We start from the raw sequence: 23201 nt of genomic DNA on the forward strand, positions 1-23201 counted from the left end.
GCAGCACTGCATTTCTAGATGTGGTTTTCAGCATTTATTTGGTCATGCCCTCCATTTTGTGGTGTCTTGGCCTCCTTTGAGGTGAGGATACCTGACCTAAAGGCCTATATTTTATTTTATTTTATTTTATTTTATTTATTTTATGGTATTTATACCCTAAAGGCTCCCTGGCACTTTAAGGCCAGAGAGCCCAGGAGATTACCACACTACCCTCTTGTAGTGCTGCTATTTCACTTTAACTGCTCTGTGGCTGCCTCCTGTTGCATTCTGGGGCTTGTAGTCCAGTGAGACCTAAGAGCTCTCTGTCTGAGAATTCTAAACGCCTCTCCCTTAAACTGCAAATCCCACAATGCAACAGGAGGAGGCAGCCAGACCACTTAATGTGGAAGAGCAGCACTGTAAGAGGGAACGTAGCTAGAGAGGTGGAGCAGCTGTGTGGAATCTGCTGATGGCTTTTAGGTAAACGCAGCAGGGCCTGCAGGAGGAAGCCAAGGGCGACAGCAGCAGAGAGGAGAAGGCTGCCCAAGGGGAATTGGGTACAGCTTGCCATTGCATACACCCCCCCAAAAGCTGCTTCCCTCGGTTCTGCTTTAAGCTGCTACTCTGGTTGATGGTGTCTTCCTCCATAGAAGAGGGTTGGACTGGGATTCACTGGTTCCCAAACTGTGCCCTTTAAGAGATTTTGGACTTCAATTCCCAGAAGCCTCAGCCATGTTGGCCAGCAGTCTGGGATTCTGGGGGTTGAAGTCCAGAATTCCCTTAAAGAGCAGCTTGGGGACCACTGACTGGATGGTCCCTTGGGGCCCCTTCCATAGTGGAGACCTTGTGCTTTGGCTGGCTTGCTTTGTTTTTAAAGGGGGGGAGATCAGCTTCTTAAGATGGTGTCAGTTCTTGAAAGGTTACACATGTATATGTAACTGTGCCCTTTAAGGGGTTTTTGGACTCCAGCTCCCAGAATCCCAGACTACTGGCCAACATGGCTGAGGATCCTGGGAGCTGAAGTCCAAAATCCCTTAAAGGGCACAGTTTGGGGACCAGTGGTTTGCCTATGAAAATATGATGGGGAGCCTTGTCAAAAGTCTAGATCAGTGGTCCCCAAACAGTGCTCTTTAAGAGACTTTTTTGGACTTCATCTCCCAGAATCCCAGACTATTGGCTAAGTAAATGGCTGAGGCTTCTGGGAGTTGGAAGTCCAAAATCCCTTAAAGGGCACAGTTTGGGGACCACTGATCCAGGCTTTTGACAAGGCTTCCCATCATATTTTCATAAGGGGCCTAACTATATAAAGGATGACCAGCCACCACAGAATGGAAGACTTCCAAAACAAAATGGGGGATAAAGGTTTTTAAAAACCCTCAAAGCCCATTCCTTTACAATTCATGCTTCTCAGGCTCAAAATGGAGGCTATGGCCAAATAAAAGCTATTTAAAAAAAACAGACACTTTATATAAATGCATGCTTCTTAGTCAGGCTCAAAATGGAGGACATGACCAAATAAAAGCTATAACCCCCCCCCCCCCCCCACACACACACACACTTAATATAAATGCATGTTTCTTAGTCAGGCTCAAAACGAAGGACATTTTGGATTTTCTCCTGGATAGAAGGCTGAAATGAAGGATGTGTCCTGGAAAAGGAGAAGGACCTCTGGTCACCTTGAATGTGGGCCATTCAAGAAAAAAATGGAGGGCATGACCAATTTGGGGCTTATAGATTTCTAGCATTAGGCATTTGGCATTCTTGGCATTTTTCTAATGCAAACTACAAATCCCAGGATTCTGTAGGATGGAGCCTTCATACTTGAGGAAGCACTTCCAGAATCATAGGCTGCGTCTCCACAGCAGAAATAATACAGGTTGACACCACTTTAACTGCCATGGCTCAATGCTGTGGAATTCTAGGAACTGTAGTTTGGTGGAGCACGAGAGCTCTCTAACAGAAGACTAAATGTCTCTCAAAAACTACAAATCCCAGAATTCCATAACACTGAACCATGGCAGTAACAGCGGTTTCAACCTGGATTATTCCTGCAATGTGGGCGCAGCCATAGTCAAACTACTATAGTACTCTAATGGCAATACAGTGTGGGAATGACTCAGAGAGGGTCTTCTTGGCTATGGTACACCATTTCTGTAATGCCCTCCCCATGTTAGTTTCTCTGAATTACTGGATCAAGACAAGTTGTTGTTATTGTTGTTTTGTGCCTTCAAGTTGTTTCTGAGTTATGGTGACGCTAAAGCGAACCTCTATCATAGGGTTTTCTTGTCAAGTTTCATCAGAGGGAGGTTAGCTTTCTATTAAATCCCTTGTGGCCTAATTTTATGCATGTATGTCTCTTGTAATAGTAGTAATGTAGTAGTAGTAGAGAGCCAGCGTTATCGTATCTTTTTTGTTTGTATTGTACTTTATTTATGTGGAATTGTGGTGGCTTGTAGCTGTTAGCAATAAACATAGACAAAACTGCTGAGAGCATTCAGGACTTACAAGTTTGCTTTTAGCCTTTTTTTCTGTCCCAGATCTTATTTGATAAGTCCCATCATCCTTTCCCAAAACTAATGGAAGCCGTAGGTGAAATAGGCCTGAGGAACCCAGTCTAAATCCAAAGGTTAGTTCTAACTAAAGTAGATATACTGAATCAGTATAAATTATGGACATGTCGATTTACCAAGGCCTGTTACAGACTGCCAAAATAAAGCTGCTTCGGGTCTCTTTGGAGGTGTGCTATTTAAATGATGCATGGGTCCTAAGAGTCCAGAGGTCACGCCAAAGCCACACGCCATTCCTAAGCACTGGAGTGCAGCTTTGGTGCAGCTTCCGGATTCTTAGGATGCATGCATCATTTAAACAGCATACCTCCAAAGAGACCCGAAGCAGCTTTATTCTGGCAGTCTGTAACAGGCCATCGTGTAACTGTTATTGTAAGGAGCAAGCATGGTGTACTGGTTTGAGCACTGGACTTTGACTCTGGAGACCAGGGTTCAATTCTTGGTCAGCCACAAAACCCACTGGGTGGCCCTTGGGTAAGTCACACTCTCTCAGCCTCAGGAGTAGGCGACGTCAAGAAAACCTCATGATAGTTTTCACTTAAGGGTCACCATAAGTTGGAAACTACTTGAAGGTCACAAACCAAGAAATATACTGAAGAAGTTAAAAAGGAGCAGACAGCAAAAAGCAAAAACATTTAGAGTGCAATTACAAGCTTAATAAAACATAGCTGTTTTTATTTTTCCTACTCCTAAGCTGCGACAGAGATACATTTAATATATGTGTTATATGTATAAACCTGATTAAGTTATTTACCGGTTTTAATTCTGGATTGTTTGCATTGTTTATATTGTTTTATCAGTATGATTTTTTGATGGCAGGACAATTTGAAAATATTGTAATAAATAATTAAATAAACAAACAAATAAAAACAAATAAATGTTGACATGGCAGTTAAAGTAGGATCATAGTGCTATAAACTGTGGGCTCAAACAGACAGGTCAAAATAAAGCTGCTTTGGGTCACTTTGGAGATATACTGTTTAAATGATGCATGTGTCCTAAGAGGCCGGATGCCACGCCAAAGCCATGCTTCAGCACAGCTTCTGGATTCTTAAGATGTGTGTGTCATTTAAACAGCATACCTCCAAAGTGACCCGAAGGAGCTTTATTTTGGCCTGTCTGTTCAGACCCTGTGTTGCATGAAAGGGACTCCTTTTTGGACAACTAGAGTCTCTCTGTCTCTGACGTCTTTGGGTAGATACTTTTTCTAGCCCTGCTGATGTGCTGTAATTGGAGATGGGAAAAGGTGCTGGGCTTTATATGTGCAAACCGTATACAGTCCTTCTCCCAGTAGTTTGTGGCCTCTTATCAAATGTATGCATGTTGGTTCATAATGGTCAGAGCTTGGAAAAGTTACTTTTTGGACTGCAACCTCCAGACTGCTCCAACCAGCATTGAGTAATACTGGCTGACAGGTTTTGGGACTTGTTCTGAAAAAGGAACCTTTTCCAACCTTGGCTAAGAAGCTCGGTTCATGGAAACAGAAGATTTGATATTTTCATCTAGTTAGACAGGATCAATCCTCTTTGTTATTGTTATTGTGTGCCTCCAAGTCATTTTTGACTTAAGGCAACCCTAAGGCAACCCTATCATGGTGTCTTCATGTCAAGATTTGTTCCAAGGGGGATTGCCATTGCCATCCTCTGAGGATGAGAGAGTGTGACTCACCTAAGGCCATCCTGTGGGGTTTTATGCTCAAGCAGGGATTTGAACTCCCATCTCCCCTGAGTCTGATTCTCAAACCACTGCACTACACTGGTCCTCTTTTCGACAAAAAGATAAACAAGTAGCTTAAAGAAAAAGTTGCCAAGTTTGCAACAGCTGAGAAAACTAACTCTCGTGTCAGAACTGAACATAGGCTGTGGCTGCAGTGCAGAAATAATGCAGATTGACATCACTTTAACTGCCATGGCTCAGTGCTGTGGAATTCTGGGAATTGTAGTTATGTGAGACATGTAGCCTTCTTTGTCAGAGAGCTCTGGTGCCACAACAAACTACAAATCCCAGTATTGTATAGAATGGAGCCATGACAATTAAAGTGGTGTCAAATTGGATGATTTCTGCAGTGTGGATGAAGCTGTAGGTCAGGTTTAATAGACCAGGGATCCAGGAGAGATGCAGCAGCAGTGTAAGAGGAATCTTACAATTCAGACACAATAATGTCTCTCCCTCCGGTTTACTGCTGAGTGATTAGAATGTTTTGTATGCGGAAAACCAAAGAAATGGAGAAGATAGCTTTTTCCCAAGTAGGAGCTATTGTTGGCCTGCACTTTGCCAGTTTTACAGTGTCCTAGATCAATGATGCTGATGATTTAAATTCAGTTACTTGACCAACCTCATTAGTTTTCATAGCAATGCACCAAAGCGCTGGGTGGTTTAGCTGAATAAGTGGTAAATTATGATGCCTTAAATCTCTGGACTGTTGGCACAGTCTTGGTCCTTGTTAGTAATGCCTTAATAACAAATTGTGACTGACACTAATGAGCATTTGCTCTGTTCTCAGGCATCTTGGCTCCAGATCTCCATATATTGCCATATTTTGTCTGTTGAATAAGGATAAATAACAGGTGGGCAGAATCTCAAACTTCTAATTTTTCAAAGACACACTACAGTAATAACCTACACGGTTATAATAATACTGCTGTTTTCTTTTTGTGCATCACTAGAACCTGTACAATCGTCCAGAATTTGATTATTATTCCACTATTCCTGTATTTTCTAGAAGAATTTCATATGTTCAGTTTCTTCATGTTACACAAAACGTAAAGGCACTCTGCTGAATACAACAAACAAACAAGGATATACAAAGGAATTTTCTAGCACCTTAGATACTAACTGAGAGAAAGAACATTGTAGCATTAGCTTTTGTAGACACTATCTACTCAGTCTCAGATGTTGATGAAGTAGACAGCGTCTATAAAAGATTATAGTACAGTTAGTCTCCAAGGTGCTACAAGATGCTTTTGTTTACTCATATTGAGAAACAGGGATATTTCTTTGAATAAAACAAAAAAGTACATCCTAAGTTATGAAGAATAAAAAAAAAAATCAAGCAGTTAAGCATCTTAGGCTGCTGCTACGCTGCAGAATTAATGCAGTTTGACACGCTTTAATGGTCTTGGCTCCATCCTATGGAATCCTGGGATTTGTAATTCATAATATGATAGAGAGTACTAAATATCTCACAAAACAGCAAATCCCAGAATTCCATAGCATTGAACCATAGCAGTTAAAGTAGTGTCATCCTGCATTAATTCTGCTTCGTAGATGCAGCCAAAAATGCCCTAACCAATAACCATGCTTTCTCAGCCCTGTTGTTTTTGTTACTTTTGGCTATGGTTATGGTTTCTTAGTCTGGAACACTTTATTGCTAAAAAAATAACTAGGAAATAAATTTTATGGTTGGTGATAGGTTTGGGAAGTACAGTACAGTATTGGATTCACACAGTGATTATAATTTTTAACGGCTCCTTTTGCAAGACCTGAGCAGGACTATTGATGGTTGGGGCCCTTGAAGGTCTCGCATTTAGAGGGTTGCCATAAGTAAAAGCCAGATTGATGGTAAATAATAACAATTTCTACAATGTTTATACACATAAACTTACTTTGTTTTTCTTCTGTACAACAGGGGTTAAATCTATGAGTGATCATGGAGGTGTTAACACTTCCTCTGAGAGCCAACCTGTTGTAGTGGTTTAAGCTTTAGAGGAAGGGAATGGCAAACCCTTCTGAAGAAACTTGCCAAGAAAAACTCTTTATTGGCAGGTTACAGACCACCGAAATGCGGCGGTCTGCCGCCGCCGCCGGTTGCTGTGTCCGGGAACCACAGCAGGCAAACGGCGCGGTTCCTGGACGCAGCAAAGAAGGAGCGCGAAAATCGTGCTCCTTCTTGCTCCCCGGAAGAGTGACACTCGCGGCGTCACTTCCGGGGCACTACATGCGGACACAGTGCGTCCATTACATCAAGATGGCGGCGGCCGTGTGGAACGGCCGCCGCCATTTGTTATGGACTCAGTCCGTGCTAGGGTTAGGGGCGTCTGGAAGAGACGCCCCTTTCTAACCCTAGCACGGACTGAGTCCGTCCTAGGGTGCCCGTTTGTAATGGGCCATAGTTTCACCATAGGGTTGCCATAAGTCAGAAACAACTTGAAGACACACAACAACAACAACAACAACAACAACAACAACAAACTCTTCCTCTGACTATGCAAACTGTATAAATCACCCTGAAATACTTACTGGCCTGCTAGAAATTAATACTTGCCAGACTGCAGGGAGATGGGGCTTTCCTCCAAATGTCAGATTGCAACTGTCACTAGTCCTTATATTTAGTTATTCTAACCAGGGCTATTGAGAATTTCAGTGCACCAACAGCAGTATGGAAAACTTCATCCTATATTCTTTTTCACCTCCATGTGGCTCATTGCTACTTAAGGTTACCAGGTTCATTCTCAAATACAAGAAAGTTACATGCCCATAATTTATGTTGTGTTTTCCTGTTGTTTGATTTCAAAATAAACTTTGATAAAACTCCAGGCCATAGGTTCCAAATTATTGTCTCCCCTCCATTTGTTTATTTATTCCATATGCCATCTTTCTACTGGAGTGGAACCCAAGATGGCTCACAGAAGGAAATCAATTAAAATCTACCCATACAATTTTAAAAACAATTAAAATCATCAAATTTAAAACAGTATAAAATTATTTCAAATCACAGTAGTTAACAAATAAATAAAATGTTCCCCCAATAAAAAAAAGCTTCCCTGATGTCATTAGATATTAAAAGCCTGCTTAAACAAAAAAGTTTTTGACTGCTGGCAAAAGGAAAGCAGGAAGGGAACCAGCTTAGCTTGCTGTTGAAGGACACTCAGGAGGTTGGGAGTCACTGAAAAGTCTCTGTCTTGCATCCTCACCAAGAGTACCTGTGATGATGGTGAAATCGAGAGATAGCCTTCCTCAGAAGATCTAAGAGTTTTTGCAAGTTCATATGGGAAAGTTGGTCTTTCAGATTGTTTGGACCTAAGTTGTATAGGGCTTTGAATGCATGGTGGATGGAATAATGGTGGCCATAAACAAGAAGCCTGTGACTGAGCTTATGTGCAGGTACTTAAAGAAATAGGACATGCCACTTGTCTTTTCTCACTCAGTTTTGTCGTTGAGAATAAAGCTATGCCTTCCAAGTAGTCTTATGTGAGGGACTGGCAGGTTCCCCCCAGTGTGCAGGCACTAGTACCATATTTATGCCCATTGACTTAAAATTGTTTTTCTCACCAGAGACTAGCAACTGATGACTTGTGGACAGTCCCTGAACTGCCACTTTGGGTAGCACTGGAATAGAGTTAATGTTTGGAAAATGGCTTTAGCTTTTTTGGTGACTCCAGGGGAAAAAAATGGGAGCATCCACACACTTGTGCCTAAGTACTACAGTAGCTCCAAGGCTTCTTCTGTTTAAAATCCCAATTTTTGGCAGAATTGGAACATTGCATGCTTATTATGAATCTGACACTTTAAACCTAATTTGATACTGTTAGATTAAAAGCACAATCCTTGTTTTCAGTGCCTTAGGTACACAATTTCAGGCCTTGGAGAAGCAATGAAGGGTGAATCTTAATTTGAATGTGCTAAATCTCTCTCCATCAATGTCATCCTTGGCTTGTCTCCAGCAGGTTTGAACCTGTGATCTTGAAACTGCTCTTTTGCCTAACTACTGCCTCCTGCCTTGATCACATTGATCCCCCTGCAGTTTATTAGTTTGCAACAGCATCCTGACAGCTATTTATAATTTGTTTGTTTGCATTTTCAACCAGGTAATTTCAACATTATTTACAAGTGTATTTGTAATCTATACACTCTGCAATAAAATTGTCAGGCAGTGCTCTGTCTGCCTTGTCCTTTATACTGGTGGATGGCAAGATGAATCTTCTTTAAGTGATTTGTGATACCATCTAAATTTGGAGGAATGTGGGCTACCAGAAACTTATACAGATCTTCAGCACGACGCCTTCACTTCAGACAGTGTGGCCCACACAGTGCTCTCCTTCTTAAAATCCAGAAATATCATCATGATAGTGAGAACTGCTGCATTTTACAAACTCTCCATCCTTTATTCACATACAGTGTAAGTATTTATTTACTTCTTTTTTTCTTTTTTCTTTTTCTTTTTAGATTTTATTCAACATAAAAGTATTTATTTACTTCTCTGCTGCTGTGTTTATACACACAAGTGTTCAATTGAAAATGAAGGATCTTTTCATTGGCATGCTATTGGGTATTACTGTGCTCATTCTGAAGGCTATCTTAAGTTTACAGTCCTACCCTTGATCCTGACATATAAAATAAATGAAACCTAATGTGTCTTTTTTTAAAAAAATCATACTAACTGAGGAAATTATCATACATGTGAAACATAATTTTGCAGAGGATAAATAATAATAATGTTTGTGAAGTTGAAGGCTTTCATGGCTGGCATCCATAGTTTTTTGTGTGTTTTTCGGGCCATGTGGCCATGTTCTAGAAGAGTTTATTCCTGACGTTTCGCCAGCATCTGTGGCTGGCATCTTCAGAGAATGTATGTTCAGATTTCATTTGAATGAATAGCCAGATTGAGTGCTTGGGGATTTAAAATATTTTACTTATTTATTTAGAGGTTAGTCCAAATATGTACAGAGGGTCTTACTTTCAAGTAAATGTGCTTAAAACTTTAGCCTAAGACTCATGAGGTGAGGGAAGCAGTACGAAGATGACCTTAATGATTAATTCTTAAAATGGTAGCATAATTTTTAGCTACTATGAAAATAAGAGCCAGGTAAGTATGGGTGCACATGCTCTGAGATGTATGTATACAATTTATAATGCTGGTGTGGAGAAAGCTTCCTTACTTAACTGTGACACATGTCTTGCAGTTGTTTTTTTTCTTCCACCTGGGTTATTTTTGTTTTTGAAAAAAAAAGTGAGCTCCTGGTATTTGTTGGAAGTCAAACTCAGCCAAATCCTCAAGGTCTACCAAATTCCTCACTGGTCTTGGAGACAATTTAATTGTCCAAAAAGTGGAAGAGGCAACAAGGGGATCAGCTATTTTGGATCTGATCCTAACCAACAGGGATGACCTAGTTAATGGGGTGGGATCCTTAGGTGGGAGTGATCATGTATTCCTGGAATTTGTTATACAGTGGAAAGGAGAAGCCAGGCATAGTCAGACACACATTCTAGACTTTAGGAAAGCTGACTTTAGTAAACTTAGAGAAATACTGGGGGTGATCCCATGCTCAGGAATACTAAAAGAGAAAGGAGTTCAAGATGGATGGGAGTTTCTCAAGGGGGAGATACTGAAGGCACAATTTCAAACAGTTCCCATGAGGAAGGAAAATAGGAGATGTCTCAAGAAACCAGGATGGATGACTAAGGAACTTTCAACTGAGCTAAGTTTTAAGCGGAACATGTGTAAGAAATGGAAAAACAGGGAAATCACCAAAGAGGAATTCAAACAAATAACGAGCACACGTAGGAGTAAAATCAGAAAAGCAAAAGCACAGAATGAGCTCATGCTTGCTAGAGAGGTTAAGAACAACAAAAAGGGCTTTTTTGGATATGTCCGCACAAAAGGAAGAAGAAGGAAATCGTAGGGCCACTGCATGGAGAAGATGGCAAAATGCTAACAGAAGACAGAGAAAAGGCAGAATTACTCAACACCTTCTTTGCTTCAATCTTCTCAGAAAAGGAAAAGGGTGTGCAATGTGAGGATAAAGGAGTAGAGGACAGAATAGGGGAATTTCAGCACAGAATAAGTAAACAGATAGTACAGGAATATCTGGTTAATCTAAACGAATATAAATCTCCAGGGCCAGATGAACTACATCCAAGGGTACTAAAAGAACTGACAAATGTAATATCAGAGCCATTGGCAATAATCTTTGAGAACTCCTGGAGAACAGAAGAAGTCCCAGCAGACTGGAGGAGGGCAAATGTTGTCCCCATCTTCAAAAAGGGAAAAAAGAGGATCCCAACAATTATCGTCCAGTTAGTCTGACATCTATACCAGGAAAGATTCTAGAGCAGATCATTAAACAGAATCTGTGAACATCTAGAAAGCAATGCCATAATCACAAAAAGTTAGCACGGATTTCAGAGAAAGAAGTTATGCCAGACAAATCTAATCTCGTTCTTTGATAAAAATTACCAGCTTGATAGATGAAGGGAATACTGTGGATATAGTATATCTTGATTTCAGTAAGGCTTTTGACAGGGTTCCCCATGACATTCTTGCAAAGAAGCTTGTAAAATGTGGGCTAGACAAGGTAACTGTTACATGGATTTGTAACTGGTTGACCAACCGAACCCAAAGGGTGCTCAACAATGGCTCCTTTTCATCCTGGAGAGAAGTGACCAGTGGGGTCCCACAGGGGTCTGTCCTGGGCCCAGTGCTATTCAATATCTTTATCAATGACTTGGATGACAGAATTGGGGGTATACTTATCAAATTTGCAGATGACACCAAATTAGGATCAAATTAGGATCAAACTTCAGAATGACCTGAATAGATTAGAAAGCTGGGCCAAAGCTAACCAAAATGAATTGCAACACAGAGAAATGTAAGGTACTGCACTTAGGGTGAAAAAATGAAATGAACAAATATAGGATGGGGGACACCTGGCTGAACGAGACTACGTGTGAAAGTGATCTGAGAGTCCAAGTAGACCACGAATTGAACAAGAGTCAACAGTGCGATGCGGCAGCTAACAAGGCCAATGCCATTTTATGCTGCATCAATAGAAGTATAGTGTCTAGATCAAGAGAAGTAATAGTGCCACTCTGTTCTGCTCTGGTCAGGCCCCACCTGGAATATTGTGTTCAGTTCTGGGCACCACAATTTCAAAAGGATGTTGAGAAACTGGAGCATGTCCAAAGGAGGGCGACTAAAATGGTGAAGGGTCTGGAAACCATGTCCTATGAGGAACGACTTAGGGAGCTGGGGATGTTTATCCTGGAGAAGAGAAGGTTAAGAGGTGATATGATAGCCCTGTTTAAATACTTGAAGGGATGTCATATTGAAGAGGGAGCAAGCTTGTTTTCTGCTGCTCCAGAGACTAGGACCCGGAGCAATGGATGCAAGCTACAGGAAAAGAGATTCCACCTCAACATTAGGAGGAACTCCTAAGGGCTGTTCGACAGTGGAACACACTCTCTCAGAGTGTAGTGGAGTCTCCTTCCTTGGAGGTTTTTAAACAGAGGCTGGATGGCCATCTGTCGGGGATGCTTTGATTGAGATTTCCTGCATGGCAGGGGGGTTGGACTGGATGGCCCTTGTGGTCTCTTCCAACTCTATGATTCTATGATTTACTTCACTTTTTTGTTGAAGTTTGAAGATATTACCTCTTTTACTGCACATGTAGGTCTCCAGAGGTCAGAATGCATGGTTGATAATGGATATGGCAGCAGCTGTCAACGGAGAGGGAGGCATTACTGCTTATGACAAATCATCAAAGGCACAAGATGGAAGACATCATGAGATCGAAGGTATTCTGTACTGTATTTTTTTTTTTTTTTAGGAATCCAGCTGAATTACAAAACTATGTCACTTAAAGAAACAAAGAAACGAACAAAAAAAATCCTTATGGGGAGGCAAAACAAACAGCAAAACCACTTCCTAGGATTAGGTTATCATTAAAACAGTTTGTTGAAGAGATACAGCTTTTTCGTTCATATCTTCCAACTGTCTCAACTTCTCAGGGACTGTCCCAACTAATCCTCCGTTGTCCCACTTCTTCGGTGATATCCTTTATCATGTCCCAGTTTCTCATTTTTCCCACTTTCCCTTTTTGTCCTATATTTATTGCTACAAACTGAGTTCAAAATGGAAAAGTAGTTTTCACACAATTGCAAAGGGAAGGTACAGGAGAAAGGGTGAGTCTTGCCCTTCTTTGTAGAGTCAGGCAAAACTAAATGGCTACAGTTACTCTTAGCTTATCTGTTCTTCCTCATAAATAACTTTTGCCTTCTTGACCACACTGTGATGCAGGATTCACAACACAGGATGCATCTATGGGCCAGAGCAGACATGTATGAAAGAGCAGCTCAAGTCTGCTCCTGCTGGAAGTGGGTTGGAGCCCTGCTGTCCACACACTCTGATCCCAAGGTGGGCCATGCATGCAGGGGCCGACCAGCTCTGCCAGGAGTTGGATTATTCTGGCTCCATTTTGCTCTGGTCCTAAGGACCAGAGCGCGGTTTCAGCATGGTTCCTGGCTGCTTTGGAGGTGTGTGTTATTTAATCAGCAAGCTTCCAAAGAGTCTGAAAGCCTCCTCAATTGGACTGTCTATTTCATCCCTATGTTATCCCAAATAGTTGGCTGCCCAGCCTCTAGCATAAATCCCTCTAGGGCAGGAAGAGAAAGTCTACCAGTACCTCAGGCAGTCTGTTTTACTGTTACACAACTCTTACCATTAGAACAGCAGAAATCTAGTGCAACAAAGAACAAGTCTTGTGATCAGCTACAACATCGGTGCATGTCTTTTGACTCCAAGCCAGGCTTTTCCCATCCTGTACATTAACCTTGGATTTTTAGGGGGAGAGGGATTCTGATTTTTCTCTGTTAAAATTTTAGCTTGCTTTTTAACTATTATTGTGCTCTGTGGAGATCATTTTGAATGTTGATTGTGGTATTTTGTTATGGAAACAGAAATACAGACATCTTCAGCCATGGTAGCAATCATTCTAGCGAATGCTAATCCGTTCCAAGGCAGCACTGTACCTTTAAAAATGTATCATGTGAACTGAACCTTGTTGATAGGGTAGTTGCTGGTATAAAAACATTGAGTCTATCTAATTAGTGTCTGATTACTTAATTTGCCCATATACCGTTGTGTTTTATCTTTCTATCACACAATAGGCTATGGTCTGCATATAGAACACATAAAGTTTTAATTTTCCCTCAGTAATATTTCTGCTTTCTTTTTTCAAATAGATCTCTTTTGGCCTCTTTTTTTGGGTCTTCTTTCATTTCCCTCCCAACTTCATAAAATATTTACATTCTTCAATTACTTCTCTCTTGCATATTGCCTCACTTGCTTGCTACATGGTTAATTTGGTCTGCAGTCTGTCTCGTCTTTCTCAAAAAATGATGCCTGTTAACTTATAAATTATAATTTTATAAGAGCTGCTTTTTGCCCTGAATCCATGTACTGCTGTTAAGTCAGAACAGTGAAAAAGGAGTTTAAAGCTGCAGATAATTATAACAATGTAATAGCTGTTATCTGATGCTTTATCTTTTCATGGATTCACAAAGAAATGAGTTGGTAAAATTATTTAGGTCAGACTTTTAAAAAAATATTATTTAGGTCAGAAGAATAGTGCCATTTTTTTCATGCACATCTAGTTTCCCTTTCTTAGCTGAGAAGGACTATCTCACCAGAGCCACTGGACAAAAGAGGGCATACAAGCCCATGTCATGGATCTGATGTGAGGACAGCTCACTGATTGAGGCAGGAGCCTCCTTCTGATCTTCTCACCTGTCCCCCAGGTATATCCAAGGAAGAACCTCCCAAGGGATATCACCTCTTCAGCTACTGAGACATAGAGGAGGACATGACTCAGGACAGCCACAAGTGAAGCTTTCATTCCCACTCCTTAAACCCTTCAAATTTAAAGAACAGGTCCAGTTACATTTCCTTCACTCAGTAGGTGTCTAAGGGGGTTCATCATACTTCCATTTCTTCCCACCCCTGGCTGCTGTGGGCAAGGGACAAGTGTGTGCCTACCTGTTGCAAACAAGAGACAATCATGCGATTTGCCCATTTTGGCCCACTAATCCAGCCAATACAGCCCTCACTTGTGCCCTTCCTTGGAAAGGAGCACACCATCAACTCATTGCTTCTGTGGCGTCCCAGAAATAATCCCTGGATATGCCAAAGAGTTACCAAACCTGCGTCCAAACCTTCTGATCTCTTTTCACCTCCTGTATTTCCGATCTAGGCAATAAGGGTCTCATTTACTCCATAAAGCCCATCTTGGCTATCCATCTTGTACAGTGTGCAAATTATCTATAACATACAGGATCAGTTCCTTGCCTTTCAGCAGCCCCAGTCATTTTCACCAAAGAGTAAAAATGCAACTGGGTGAATGGGGCTGCTGAAACGAAGGAGCCAGTGATCATGAAAATGTGTAGACTTTTAAAATACTTGCCTATTAGCAAATCTTTCAGCTACAATGGACTTAATTTTCAATTATTGTTTTAAAATAGCACCTTTGGCGATACCTATCACACCATGTGTCTCCCAAGCTTGGTTAATGTGTCCCTTTTCATTTATGGGGAAAACCCATCAATAAGCTCCCAGTTGTGCTGCAATCCTATTAGATCCAATGTACCAAATGTTGCTGCCACAGCAGCTGCAATATTAGCAATCATGTAGTGTTAATCTCCTCCTCTCCCCATTCCCCCCTTCATTTCGCTATTCGCAAGCTGCCTGATTTCCTTTATTTTTTTCCTTTTCTTTCCTTTGTAAAAAAACTTAAAATTGCATTAGCATAATCCAGAACTGAAAAGGTAAAGCATGCATGCGCGTGCGCGCGCGCACACACACACACACATTTAAAAAACCTACAAGGCATGCTAGGCAAGGCATATGGTAGGGGGCCAGGTTTAAGGGGGAGTACAGAACATGGCAGAAACAGCCCCACTTGTGCAATTGACAAGTTGTGTGATAAAGCTCGCTCACAAACCATTAGGTTTCTGTTTTAAGTAGGATGGTTGCAGCGAGAATGGGGCTTCTGTAATCATATTTACTGCACTGGGGATGTGGGCAGAAAGGAATTTGCCCTTGAGAACTGTTTCATATTTCTGTGTTCAAGTTTTGAAAAATCCTATATAAACTAATGGAGAGTGTTTTTCTGGGGAACACAAATTTAATGGGGCTTCCTGTGTTCCACAGCTGAGCTCTACCACAAAGCATCTGATAAAATACTAAGGCTTATCTGTTGCAGGCTCGTGTACAAAATTTTGCCATGCCTAATACAAAAAATCTGATTGTCACATGGCTCTGCGATCTGTGGTAGCGTTTATAGCTATTGTTCATTAATTATTTGCTTGAGGTAGTCTAGAATGGTGCGGTATATGTACAAAATTGTGTTGTGGTTCAGAGGTCAGTATTACTGCTGATGCATGTTGGTATCATTGATACTTGAAGAGGTGTGTCAAGGCTGAGTGCTTTAGATGTCTGCTAATAATATGTTGTTATGATGTGTCTGGACAATTAATCTTGAAAACACAATGCAGTACAAAATAATTAGTTTCTGCATTTACTTCATATTATATTTGAAGTTGAAAAAGCATATGAAAGGAGAGAGAGAAATAAGTGGATTACATGAAGAAAATGATATATTTTTTAAAAAGCTTATTATTCTAGTGGATTTTGGTAATGCAAGCAGTAGGCTTAGCTGCAGGAAATATAAAGATATACTTAATTAGATTTACATATCTTTTGTATGCTGCTATATTCTCTGAGCTCATACAAGCTCATAAATTGAACTTGTATGAGTTGTTGCAGAAGAAATGAAAGGAAAAATTAATACATTTCTAGTGTCACCAACCAAAATTCACAAATCTGTGCAATTTTATTCATATACATGAAAACATAGGTCTTTGAACAATCTCAGATATTCTTCCCAATTGGTGGTCTGTAATCTTCTTGTCCTGGTATTTTTGGACAGTTTTAAACTTTGGGGCTATCCCTTTACTGGCTCTGGAGAGCACAAAAAGGAGCTGCAAAAAGCAGCTCCATTTTGTAGTCTCCAAGGGGCACCATAGCCACGGCGATGTTGCTTTCTGACACCCTTCCGGTGCTGCATCATGTGGATGCCTCACTGGAGTTGCGCCATGATGGCGCATGCTGTGTAGACTGGTGCGTGCCAAAATGGTGCCCTAGGGGCAGAGTTAGGGCATCCAGCATCAGGATGCTGTGCCCTAACTTCACCCAGAGGCTGGTGCTTTCTGCCAGCCTGTATAGGGCCTTTGTTTTTATTTCCATACTACAGTAATACAGACTGGGGGCTTGTCTGATTACAAATATGAAAAACATGCTTTGTTCTATGCATTGTGAGTTTCTTCACTGCCACTCTGCTGAATTGGCTGCTCCTTGCAGGGTGATTAGAAGCTGCAGTATAGTGAAGTTGCATTATGGATTTTGTCTTGCTAGGAGAGCAAGAAGAAAGTGCAGGGATTGCTTCCGGTGGCTGCTCAGTATCGAGTTCCATCTTGTGACTTCACTATTTGTTTGTGTAGATCTGGTTAATATCCAATGCAAACTAGGACATTTGCATCTCCTTTACTCTAATATAATAAATAAGTGTTTAATATTATTTTCTCCACAATGGTGTTTTTCCATCATTATCATTCATATGAGATGGAAGTATTTTCCCCAAATTAAAATCTTTATAAAAAGACTTCCAAAGCAATCTTGTGTGTGTGATTAAATAGGACAAAGGGTGGAAATTGTGTGGTCCCTAGATTACTGTTTGTAGTTAGTTGGGGGCTCTACTACCATCTTTTTATGGAGTTGTTGTTAAAATTAAACCATCCAGTGGTATAGAGAGAGTTAATTTGTATTAGTGATCTTGTTGGATACACTTGATATGTTAACATGGTTTTATGTGTTTTAGTCTGTGTTGTATCTCACATTGACTCTTAGGGAAAGGTGGGTAAGAATCATCCTCATCTTGTGATACATTAGCAGTTTCAGCCTGGGAAAAGATATTAAGGCTGAGAACAGACTGGGAAAGGGAATTTTTCTCTGCTATTAATCTACTTTCAAGGTTATAATAGCTATGTGGGGGAGAGATGGCTTGTGTTTGCTTTATGCAAAGTGATCTTGTAGCACCTTTGAAACTTAACTGAGAGAAAGACATTGTAACATAAGCTTTCATAGACTTGAGGGCTAATCAGACTGGCTAAAAGAGCCGGTGTTGGAGTGCAGTGGGGGTGTGGTGGACTCATGACGCACACCCTGACTCCACCCCAAAGCCGCTGTCACACTGTCTCCTGGACCTCATGGCAAGTGGCATTATGGCGCTCCTTTCGTGCAGCGTTCAGATGATGCATGGCAAAATGAGCGCTGGAAAGTGCCACTGCAGTGGCAAAGGTGCCTTTTTTCCAGCTCCAAAAGGAGCGGCATTTTGCCACTACTTTGGGGGCTGGAAAAACGCTGGATTGGGGTCATAGTGTGCGGTTGCTGCTGCCTCAATCCGGTGCTGAAAGGGGCAGCAGCAAGCTGCTCTATTGGAGTGGTCTGTTTCGCCCCTTGGTCTACTTTCTCAGATGCGTAGAGTGAACCAGTGCCATGCCTCTTGAGGAAGTAGATCAAGTCTATGAAAGCACATGCTGCCAACTTCTCTCTTTCATTGAATCTCAAAGGAGCTACATGATCCCTTTGCATACTGATGTTCCAGACTAACATGGTTATGTCTCTGAATTTAATTTTCTTTTTGTGCTTTTGCACTATTATCCTTTAGAACTCTGTTTTCCACCAGCTTTCCCTGGAAAGGGGGTACATCCCATCCCAGGGGCCCCATACAGCCAGCTAGGAGCTGTTAAGGGACCCAGTTCTAACACTGGTTGTGAGGGGATACTGGACCTCATCTGTAAAAGGGCTGGAATGCTTCTGTGTTAAATACCATTTACTACCAAGTTATTTCCCCCCACTATATCTTATCTCATAGCAGTAATATGTATGAATGTTTGACATCAAACAAAGCCTCGGGGCGGCTTGGAACTACACACACTTCTAGAACAGAAGACTACAACTTCCACCAGCCCCATCTAGTATAGCCAGGACTGAGGGATAGTGAGAGGTGCAGGCCAGCCAAAGCTGCACAATTCCCACCTCTGACCTGAAAATTATTTTTGTTAATTTTACTGTTGCTTACCCAGAGTGATAAAGCATTCTGGACAACTCTCAAGTATGCACATATGAATGAGATGTACAAATATTACCTAACTGCAAGCTTTTAGTAGGTTTCAGCATTCCTGTTTAAGAGAACATGATGATCAGTTGCACAGTTCTGGCAGTAGTAAGGAAATGTGTACATTTTAGATAGAACCATTGTTTTAAAAAGCTCTGGGAAATGATTAAAAGTGTTGATTATTGTTATAAGTTGCCTACTGGAAGAGGAGCTTCATAATTGCTCATAATTCAATTTTACAACTGATTAAAATTCATGTTGAGAGCAGGTATGTTTAGATGAAATTCCCTTTAGAAAAATTAATATATGGTAATGTTTTGTTCATTTGGATTTCAAAGAACCTCTGGCCTCCAAATCAAAGTTGCCTAATATGTATGCACATCCAATCATTTTGGGGAGCTAATGTGCTTTGTACCTTTTAACAATGCAGCATAACCTGCCGGTTCTGAACTTTGTGTTAAGGATCAGAGTTAAAGGTTCCGGGGGAAATATTCCCTTCTAAATGTTCTTTTCCTTCCACAGCAAAAATGAAACATATCAACTTGTCATTTGCAGCCTGTGGGTTTCTGGGGATCTACCACTTGGGGGCAGCATCTGCTTTTTACAGACATGGTAAGAAGTTATTGAAGGTTGTCAAGGCCTTTGCAGGAGCTTCTTCTGGATCTTTGATTGCCACTGTTCTTTTAACGGTGCCAGAAAATATAGAGGTAATTAGAAAAAGAACGTGCAAACTTGAAACTCTACTAATTTAGGATATCAACTAAACCTGTTGAAAATCAGGATCAAAATTCTGTCACAAAACAGCTAAATACTGCTAGCATATTTAGTCTTGAGAAAGCATATGGTAGTAACAATAAATTTATAGAAAGTATTCTTTTTTTGGCTGCAGATCTTTTGTATATTTGCTACATTGCATACTTTTATGGGAAAGTTGATGAAAGATTTTTTATTTTTATTTTTGAGGCTACTGCTTTTATAATTCTTATTCGATTATTTTATAGTACACACTTAGGAGTGTTTATCATTTGAAGATTTATCATGTAGTTAACAAGATGAAGTTGAGGCTGAGGGTATAAAAATTCTATCAACTTAGTCCTAAAATATTTACTATAAAATGTACTTCATGCCAAAAGCTAAAATAGGCTAGCTGTTATAGCTAATGTAATTGGCAATACCTAGCCTGGGCACATTCTGTTGGCATGAAATAAAAACAATAAATAGCGCTCCTTAATCTGTATCTAAAAGCCAGCATGGTGTAGTGGTGTGAGTGTTGACTAGGATTATAGGAGACCAGGGTACAAATCTCCATATAGCCATGGAAAACCTCAATTTAAGCCTTCCTCTTAAACTGAGAGTGTGACATACCCAAGGTCACCTTAGAGTCACCATAATTCAAAAATGACTTAAAGGCACAGTGAATTAAAAACTGCATTGTGGGATAATGATGTGATTATTGCAGTATCATTTGACGTCATCTGAAAATCTTCATGCAATTACACGATAGTGACAGGAGCATCCCATTATGCTCCCATCACTTTTCCCCATGTGAAAGTCTCTTCTGTCAGAAAACTCTGATGCCACATCAAACTATAAATCCCAGGATTGCATAGGATGGAGCAATGGCATTTAAGTGACGTCAAACTGCATTATTTCTGCAGTGCAGATTAGACCTAAATGTGACAGTTAAAGTGCTGTTGAACTTCTTTATTTCTGTAGTGCAGATGCAGTCATAGTCCAAAACTAGTTGGACTAGAGCTATGAGTAATACCTATAGCTTAAGAAGCAGGGATTCCCAGTATATTTCACTATACTTTGCATTATTTTTGGTGTCTGCATTTTTTAAAATATAACTATGGGTGGGGTAGGGTGGAGAGAAACAAAAAGGATGAAAAAGGGAAAAGTCAGGGAGGGGTGTAATACATAGAATACGAACACGGGCTCAGCATTTACATTAGTAAAACCTTGCCCTACTACATTTACTTGGAGATGGTGGATGTAAAATACAAATTCATGCATGACTAATGGTGGCCAAATCTACTGCCCATTGAAGGATGGATGGTGAATATTTTTACTTTCCAATCGTGGTATATGAGTCTTTTAGGAAGAGTAAAGCCCAAGGTTTATAGGTGTAGAATCCGGCTGTGTGTTTTTTGTTTTTTTTTTCTGTAGTGGGAACAGCTGGGGCTGCACTGTGACTGAGACACGAGAGGAGAAACCCTCAGCTAGCCAGCAGCAATTGCTCACTTGAACCTTGCACTCCACCTAAGAGATATAAGGCCAATAATTTCCCTTCTTTCTGAAATGGTCTGTATTCCTGATGCACCTATAGTACTTCATTAGCTATGGATGGTGTAGAACCTAGATTTTAAGAATTGAAAGATGTTGAAAGATATGATGTCCAAATGCACACCAAAAATGTAGAATTAGGTACACATCTCAATTTCTAATTGTCCTCTTTACCATGTATGTGAGTTTGTTGTGCAAACTCACCCTAATCATCTCCTCCCTGCCAGAATTATAAATCTGATTGAGTCTGACAGAAAGTAGCATCATGATAATAGTTCAGTGCAGTAGTTGGTTTTAGATAAGTGTTGATCTCTACCGTTTTCCTAATTGAACGCCTAAATTGAAACAAAACAAAACAGTGAGTGTGTTTAACCCACCCTAGTTATGTTCTGCATGCAGAGTGTTACATACTAACCATTTTATCTTTTTGTTTATTTATTCATTCATTTATTTATAATACCATATTTCTGTATCACTTGCCAGCCCATAAGGGCTCCTGAGGTGAGGAACATATGAAAGCAATAAAATAGTACAATGATACAAATGTTTTTAAAATCTATTAAAATTCTTTCTAAAGACTTTTAAAAACAGTCTAAAAATTTTAAGACAGTTATAACAGAGCGATTTTGAAACACACAACACATTCTTCTCTGAGGATCTCAAATTTCTGACAGGCTCATATGGAAGGAAGTGGTCTTTCAGATATCCTGGCCCTGAGATATTTAGGGGTTTGTAGGTCAAAACCAGCACCTTAAATTAAGCTTGGAAGCAGATTGGGAGCCAATGCAGTTCTTACAAGACCAATGTTACATGGTCTCTAAAATGCACACTCAACACCAGTTTGGTTGGTGCATTTTGCAGCAACCGCAGCTTCCAAACATATTTCAAGGGCATTCCCACATAGATTATTACAGTAGCCTAATTGGGAGACTATGGTATTAACCACGAGCTGTGCCTTTTCCACCAGGAAAAGGCACAGCTGGTACACCAGTCGAAACTGGGCAAAGCCACTGCTGGCCACCACAGCAACCTGGCCTTCTAAGAGCAGTGCTGCATCCAAGAGCATCGCCAAGCTATAAATTTGATCTTTCAGAGGGAGTGCAATTCCATCCAGAACAGGCTTTTATCTCATCCCTGTACTGAGCTGGTTTCCCCACTGACTAGTAGTACTTCCATTTTGTCTGGATTGAGCCTTAATTTACTCACTTGCATCCTGTCCTTCACTGCATCCAGACAAAGACGTAGACAAGCATTATGATGACACCCAACTACACAACTCTGAATGTTATAAAGCATAGGGACATCTCCCAGTGCTTCATGTAGATGTTATAAAGCATGGGGACAGTATTCATTCCCAAAGAACTAATGGACAAAAGTCCCAACAACATTCCCCCAGCACCATCCCCTAAGAATGTTATCTGAGTAAGCTATGCCCCCAAGTCCAATATCAGCCAAAAGATCCAGAAGGATACCACAGTCAGTGTTATTGAATGCTTCTAAAAGATCCAGGAGACCAACAGACACACTCATTTAAGTAGGTCATCCACCAAGATGACCAAGGCTATTTTCGGTCCATAACCAGGCCTGAACTCAGATTGAAATGGATCCAGGTAATCTATTTCATCAAAGAAAGCCTTGAGTTGTGTTTCCACCACCCAGACTAAGAGGAGTGGGAGATGAGAAACTCGCCAATAATTAATTATCTAGGGAGGGGGAATCCAATATTTTTCAACAAAGGTTTTACATGGCTTCTTTTAGAGAAGCTGAACATAACCCTCTTTCAGAGAAGCATTTACAACTTCCACCGCCTAATTTAGTGAGTCTTCCTCTGGCACATTTCATTAGCAGGTTGGGCATAGGTCTAACAGACTGCACAGTTCACAGAAGATTCCATTTTCTTTAAGATGTTATATTACAGTTATTTTACCCTGTCTATTGACTACAGCAGGTTCTCACTAAGGCCCGCCGGGAGTTATGCTCCAGTCATATAATTTGCCCTGAAAACCACACAAGCATACATGGTGCCATGCTTGTCACTGCCAGTACCCTTAGTCATATGCTCTCAGAAGCTTTCCTAGTCACTAGTAGGAATCACTGTCGTTTGACTAAGTTTTCTCTTAATTTTCCACTGCCTTGTGTACTGTCCATATGCTCAGTGCAGCTGTTTAAGCTGATTTTGCATTTTTACGAGCATTTGTCTTAGTAAATTACAATTGCTAGTCTGTGGCATTAAAAATAACTGAAAATTGTCATCCACAGTTTTCTGTGACTGAAACCTGCATGATTCTTTATATGTGTTCAAGGATATATGTTGCTTGAGAAGAATCTGGGAATAGGATGCTTTTCATCATCTGTTCTCTTGGCTGGCAAGAATTTCAGGCAAATTCAGGAATTTCAAATCACTGATTAATCAAAGTAGTGA

At 40.6% G+C, this 23201-nt stretch overlaps 1 protein-coding gene across 7 annotated transcripts in view; it reads left to right on the top strand.

The window, feature by feature from the left end:
• Nucleotides 1-396: 396 nt before the first annotated feature.
• The window catches only part of PNPLA4 (patatin like phospholipase domain containing 4), a 35307-nt gene continuing 12502 nt past the window's right edge, over nucleotides 397-23201 (top strand). The window contains exons 1-6 of one of the 7 annotated variants that reach the window (XM_042459555.1): nucleotides 520-536; nucleotides 2499-2605; nucleotides 5050-5113; nucleotides 8354-8664; nucleotides 11936-12059; nucleotides 19016-19200. In XM_042459555.1, coding sequence (XP_042315489.1) covers nucleotides 8506-8664; nucleotides 11936-12059; nucleotides 19016-19200 — 468 coding nt within the window. In that variant the 5' untranslated portion in view covers nucleotides 520-536; nucleotides 2499-2605; nucleotides 5050-5113; nucleotides 8354-8505. Of the gene's footprint in view, nucleotides 537-1967; nucleotides 2606-5049; nucleotides 5114-7471; nucleotides 7650-8353; nucleotides 8665-11935; nucleotides 12060-19015; nucleotides 19201-23201 lie in introns of those variants that run through there. The other 6 variants (XM_042459556.1, XM_042459558.1, XM_042459553.1 and 3 more) reach the window with 6 other exon arrangements.

This window comes from Sceloporus undulatus, chromosome 3 (genome assembly GCF_019175285.1).
Source record: "Sceloporus undulatus isolate JIND9_A2432 ecotype Alabama chromosome 3, SceUnd_v1.1, whole genome shotgun sequence".
Lineage (NCBI taxonomy): Eukaryota > Metazoa > Chordata > Lepidosauria > Squamata > Phrynosomatidae > Sceloporus > Sceloporus undulatus.